The sequence below is a fragment of the Marmota marmota genome, unplaced genomic scaffold, assembly GCF_001458135.2.
Source record: "Marmota marmota marmota unplaced genomic scaffold, marMar, whole genome shotgun sequence".
NCBI lineage: Eukaryota > Metazoa > Chordata > Mammalia > Rodentia > Sciuridae > Marmota > Marmota marmota.
This window is the reverse complement of record NW_026000249.1, coordinates 5080720-5087041: the sequence shown is the minus strand read 5'-3', so window position 1 is coordinate 5087041 and position 6322 is coordinate 5080720. Positions and strand designations below refer to the sequence as shown.

At 40.2% G+C, this 6322-nt stretch overlaps 1 protein-coding gene and 1 pseudogene across 5 annotated transcripts in view; one reads left to right on the top strand and one right to left on the bottom strand.

The window, feature by feature from the left end:
• The window catches only part of LOC107144240, a 6399-nt pseudogene extending 2568 nt beyond the window's left edge, over positions 1–3831 (bottom strand).
• The window catches only part of Asb11 (ankyrin repeat and SOCS box containing 11), a 69248-nt gene extending 64158 nt beyond the window's left edge, over positions 1–5090 (top strand). For all 5 annotated transcript variants that reach the window (XM_048796525.1, XM_048796527.1, XM_048796526.1 and 2 more), the window contains one exon: positions 4879–5090. In XM_048796525.1, the coding sequence (XP_048652482.1) occupies positions 4879–5003 (125 nt within the window). In that variant the 3' untranslated portion in view covers positions 5004–5090. The remainder of the gene's footprint in view (positions 1–4878) is intronic.
• Positions 5091–6322: the final 1232 nt, after the last annotated feature.

The window sequence follows — 6322 nt, the reverse complement described above, 5'->3', positions numbered from 1 at the left end:
TTGTGAATTGTGCTGCTAAAAACATTGATGTGGCTGTGTCCCTGTAGTATGCTGTTTTTAAGTCCCTTGGGTATAGACTGAGGAGAGGGATAGCTGGGTCAAATGGTGGTTTTATTTCAAGTTGTCCAAGGAATCTCCATACTGCTTTTCATATTGATTGCACCAATTTTCAGTCCCACCAGCAATGTATGAGTGTGCCTTATCCCCCCACATCCTCACCAACACTTATTTTTGTTTGTATTCATAATACTGCCATTCTGACTGGAGTGAGATGATATCTTAGAGTAGTTTTGATTTGCATTTCTCTAATTGCTAGAGATGATGAACATTTTTTCATATATTTGTTGACTGGTTTGAATATCCTCTTCTGAGAAGTGTCTGTTCATGTCCTTGGCCCATTTGTTGATTGGGCTATTTGTGTGTGTGTGCGTGCGTGCGTGTGTGTGTGTACGCGCACGTGCGTGCGCTTAGCTTTTTGAGTTCTTTATATACCCTAGAGATTAGGGCTCTATCTGATGTGTGAGGGGTAAAATTTGCTCCCAAGATGTAGCCTCTCTATTCACCTCACAGATTGTTTCTTTTGCTGAGAAGAAACTTTTTAGTTTGAGTCCATCCCATTTATTGATTCTTGGTTTTAATTCTTGTGCTATAGGAGTCTTTTTTTAACCTTTATTTTGTTTTTATTTATTTTTATGTGGTACTGAGGATCAAACCCAGCACCTCGCACATGCTAGGCAAGCGCTCTACCACTGAGCCACAACCCCAGCCTGATATAGGAGTCTTATTAAGGAAGTTGGGGCCTAATCCCACATGATGAAGATTTGGGCCTACTTTTTCTTCTATTAGGCGGAGAGTCTCTGGTTTAATTTCCTAGGTCCTTGATCCACTTTGAGTTGAGTTTTGTGCATGGTGAGAGATAGGGGTTTAATTTCATTTTGTTGCGTATGGATTTCCAGTTTTCCCAGAACCATTTGTTGAAGAGGCTATCTTTTCTCCAATGCATGTTTTTGGCACCTTTGTCTAATATAAGATAACTGTAATTTTGTGGGTTAGTCTCTGTGTCCTCTATTCTGTACCATTGGTTTACCAGTCTGTTTTGGTGCCAATATCATGCTGTTTATGTTACTATTGCTCTGTAGTATAGTTTATTTCTTAAGATTTTAAAATGGCCTTTTCTGGCTCTTTCTTTCCACTTTGTTCCCCAAAACCATTCCTAGAGATTTTGGTTCCTTTAACTCTTTTGCTTCACAGTTCACATGGTGACAGTATAGCCAAGGATATAGCTGGTTTACAAAATATAAATTGAGGGGCCTGTGGCCCCTAGCTCAGTGTTAAAGCACAAGCCTAATATGCACAAGACCCTGAGTTTCATCGTCACACCATAAATAAATAGATAAATAGATAAAGTATAATTTGCCCCTGGAGAGAATGATGTATTTTGCCGCTGTGCACCACTTTTGGGATTCTGGTAAGGTCACTTCCCATCAGGCTGAAAACTCACCTGAAATGGTGCCAGACAAGTGCAGAAAGTTGGACATGCAAATTGAATGTAGCAATTTCTGTCTGGATGTCCCTGTTGATTCAGTCCACCTGTTTCTCTGTGCTCAGGGAAGCGGCTTAATTAAATTACTGTCCTCTTTCAATGGTGTAGTGACAGGAGAACATCAGGTGAAACACAGCCATGTTCTGAATTGGGCTTTGCATGGTTGTTAGAAAAGGCAGGATTTCCCCTTCTTCAGAGGGAAAGGGAAAGGATTTCAAGAATACCACTATTCTTGATAAGCAGCTAAACCAGTGTTTGTTGAACACAATGAGAACTAAACATGACTCTCAGCCCAGCATGACAGGAACCCCTTCACCCCAAATGCCCTTTGGCCTTGAAGCATTATGAGTATTGCTGGGAGCAAAAAGGCAAGACCCAAAGGAATATGCCAATTCATAAATACAGTTAACTGATTTTATTATTGAGCAAAGTAGGTGCCAGCAAGTGGCTCTAAAACTGTAGTGAATTTTAAGCTCTGTTTATATGGAATTAGAACTACAGTTGTAAAAAGTTAGCAGCTATTCTTTTTTTTTTTAATTAGAGCTTCATAGTTATACATAATAGTTGGGTTCATCCTGACAAAATTCATACATGCATAGAAATTGATTTCAGTTCACAGTCCCCGCTTTTCCCTCCTGTCCCCCCATTCTCCTTCCTCTATTCTACTAGTCTTCCTTTCACCAACAATGTACAAGTGTTCCTTTCTCTCCACAACCTCACCAGCATCTATTGTTTGTATTCTTGATCACTGCCATTCTGACAGGAGTGAGATGAAATCTTAGTCTAGTTTTGATTTGCATTTCTCTGATTTCCAGAGATGTTGAACATTTTTTCAAATATTTGTTGGACATTTGTGTTTTTCTCTTATGAGTAGTTTCTGTTTAGATCTTTTAGTTAACAGCTATTCTGTTGTCATCAGTAGTTATATTGACCTTACTCTGATGTCATGCTTTTCATAATTCTCTATTGGGCTTGTTCTGAGGTCTTGTTCTTCATAATGCTTTTATCATTATTTCCTACAGTTGTCCCTGACAGTGTATCTAGCACATGTGATGAATCACATCCTTTGATAATCCTAAGTGAGATTAGATTAAGTTATATTTCCTGACAGACTACTCTTTGCCATCAGTTAGTCTATTCTTTGGGTACACTGGACATAATCTGAAAGATGCCCTGAATCCCAACAAAGGCATTCTGAAAGTGCTGTTAGGGCCCTTTTAAAATCTTGAGTTCATTAAAAAAATTATGTTTCTCTATTTCTACCTCTCCTAGTTCTATGTCACCTGAGAGATGACAGAGTTTACCCTATAGCTTGTGGCAATATGGGAAAATAGAGGCTACAGTTTCCTTTCTTTTTTTTGGGGGGGTTTCATTCACTTTATTATTATTATTGTATAAAAACCCTATGTCGTAGCCACAGCTGGAGCCTGGGTCCTCTGTACAGAGACTCTGGTGTGGGTTTTCACAAGATGGTCAGTGAATTCCTGATAAGGAGACTTGGTGAACACAGTCTCTTTCTAGAGATCAGGGGTCAAATAGCTGTATGTCTTGGAGATGGCATCAAAGGTGGCCTTGGCAAAATTGCCCAAGGTGGCAGTGCAGCCCCTGGCAGAAGTGAAGCAGTCATCAATACCGGCCATCATCAGTAGCTTCTTGGGTACAGGAGCTGAGACAATACCAGTACCTCTGGGGGCAGGGATGAGCCGTACCAGCACAGAACCACAACGTCCTGTCACCTTGCAAGGGACAGTGTGAGGCTTGCCAATCTTGTTCCCCCAACAGTCTCTCCACACAGGAACGATGGAGAGCTTGGCCAGGATGATGGCCCCTCGGATAGCAGTTGCTACCTCCTTGGAGCGCTTTACTCCCAATCCAACGTGACCATTGTAGTCCCCAATAGCTACAAATGCCTTGAATCTGGTCCCCTGGCCAGCACGAGTCTGCTTCTGTACAGGCATGATCTTTAAAACCTCATCCTTGAGTGATGCCCCCAGGAAAAGTCAATGATCTCAGACTCCTTGATGGGCAAAGAGAAGAGACAGATCTCCTCCAGGGACTTGATCTTCATGTCCTTGACCAGGCGGCCCAGCTTGGTGACCGGGATCCACTCCTTGTCTTCGGCCTTGCCTCCACGAGCCCCGGCCTCGGAGACCGCTGCTGAAGCCTCCGCAGAAGCCCAGAAGCCGCCGCGGCCACCCATTCCGGGAGCCCCCGGGGCCCCTGGGACCTCCGGGACCTCCCGCTGCACCGGCGTCATCCGCCATTTGGTGTTTTTCCAGAGAAGAAGGCACAAGCCCCAGTCAACAATTATTGAAGCACCATTTCTGGGATGGGGCCCAGCATCATGTAGTTTAAAGATCCCCATCCCCAGACACTTCCAAAGTGCAGCCTGGACTGTGGGCTACTGTTTTATGGAATTTTTGAGGGTTTATAGTTTTCCTTTTCTTAAAATAACACAAAGAGAATTTCCATTACAAATTGATGCAGGGAGTTGGGATGGAGTGAAAAATCATTCCCTGTCTTTTTACTCTGTAACAGGGGTTTTCAACCTTGGCATTATTGACATTTTGGGTCAGTTGGGAGCTGTCCTGTATCCTGCAGGATATTTAGTAGCATCCCTGGCTCTCTACCCATTAGATACCAATGGCACTTTATCCAAGCTGTGATAATAAAACATGGCTTCAGACATTGCTCAGTGTCCTCTGGGGAGCAAGTACTTCTTCCTTCTCCCCACCTGTTCTCTGTTGAAAGCCACCATCCTAAAATGTAAACTCTTGAATGTTCCCCAGGCAAGGTTTATGCTAGTTCACATTTTACCTATGAGTTGAAGCTTTGGGATAGCTCTGAATACAGAATATGAAAGCAAATGTGACTTAATAAGATAGCATACACTTGTGATTCACTGATCGCTCATTTTATTTGAATATCTTATAAATTGCTAAGATTATAAAAAAGACATGCTTGCTTCTAGAAATATTACCTTATTTTAAAAGTAAAAGAACAACAATGCCATTAAACATGATTTTTATTTTCATTATTAGAAATTTCGTGTAGCTGTGTAATTCCTAAATTAGTTTTCTTAAGCTTTTGTTAGTAAGGCTAGGTTTTAAATTTCTTGCACTCTGTTCTAAATTAAAACCCAAATGAGCTTATTTCAGTTAGATACCACAAAAGAGACAATATGGCTTAAAAATGCCTTCCACAATAATAGTCTTAAACTGTACCATATTATTTACTTACAACAATATTGTATTTTATATGCTTAAAATAGGAAAGGAAAAGCAGTCTTAGATCAATGAAACCAGTGTGTGATTTGTCTCATGATCTTTCCCCAGGGCCCCCTTCTTTGATGCAGTTATGCCGCCTGAGAATCCGGAAGTGCTTTGGCATCCAGCAGCATCATAAGATAACTGGACTCCTTCTCCCGGAGGAGCTGAAACGGTTCCTTCTACACCTTTAATTGAGTCAAAGGAACGGATTCAAAAACAACAGATAAACATTGACTATTGTAGCCACTGGAATTTAAAATAAAGTTAGGTTTATAGTGCTTGGCTAGTTTTTTTTATTCTTAATAGAAACACATTAGAGTACTTTATATTTTTGGTTGGAAGGCACTAAGATGTCCCCTGCCCCTGACTTGAAAGAGTGTCTGAAATAATGGCTACTCTTTTGAACATCTACTACATGACAAGTGCTAAGGAAGGAACATTTTATACATCATTCAATTTAGTCTTTACAGAAAACCTACCAGGTGGGCAGTATATACTACCTTTCCAAGGTAATGCACCAAAACTCAGGGAGATCAAGTAGAGAGGAGCCAGAATAAAATATAGGCTTTCTGATGTGAACCTGGGGAATTTTGACCAAGGCAGAATTTTCCAATATTACTGTCCTGGCTCCATCTCTGTGATATGGGAATATAAAACATTTCTTTGTTTACTTTTTTAAACTTTTCCTGTTATTATGAAAAAATTACTACACCCTAGTAGAGTATAGGGGCAAATTCTTTTTCTCAACCAAAATGTCATATACAAGTTGAACATGTTCTAGACTAGTCCTGTCCAATATAGTAGCCACTAACCCAGTAGTTCTCAGCTGTGGTGATTTTTGCTCCCTATCCAGAGGATATTTGGTAGTCTGGAGACACTTGTGGTTGTCCCTACTGAGAGATTAAGCTATGGTCATAGAGCACATAGAGGCCAGAGATGGTGCTAACATCCTACAATACATAGGACAGCCCTTCATATACCAAAGAATTATCCAGTTCAAAATGTAACTAGTGCCCAGGTTGAGAAACCCTGCACTACCTATATGTGACTAATCAAAAAATTCAAATTAGTTAAAATTAGGTAAAATAAAAAAGCCTGTTTCTGAATGTTATTAGCAATATTTTAATATCCACAACTTAGCTAGAGACTACTATGTTAAACTGAACAGATAGACACAGATCAGTGAAGAAATCTCGACTGGACAGTGCTCTTTAGATGCTCAATGAATGGATTTTAACTACTTTACAGTTTCAGATTTATGGTAAACCTGTGATGTAGTTTAGCACTGATGGTTGTAGTTTCAATTCTGTCTAAGAGATGAATTTAGGGTTCTATTACATTAATAGAAAGAAAGAAAATACCGTAACTACTTAAGGAAAATATGTATCTGTAATAAGATGACATGTGGTCTAGGTGATCTTTAAAGATATTTCCAATACATTTTTTTCTGTGATTCTAAATTTAATTTGCTATGTGAAAAAAAAAAACAAAAAACACAACCCCCCCCCCC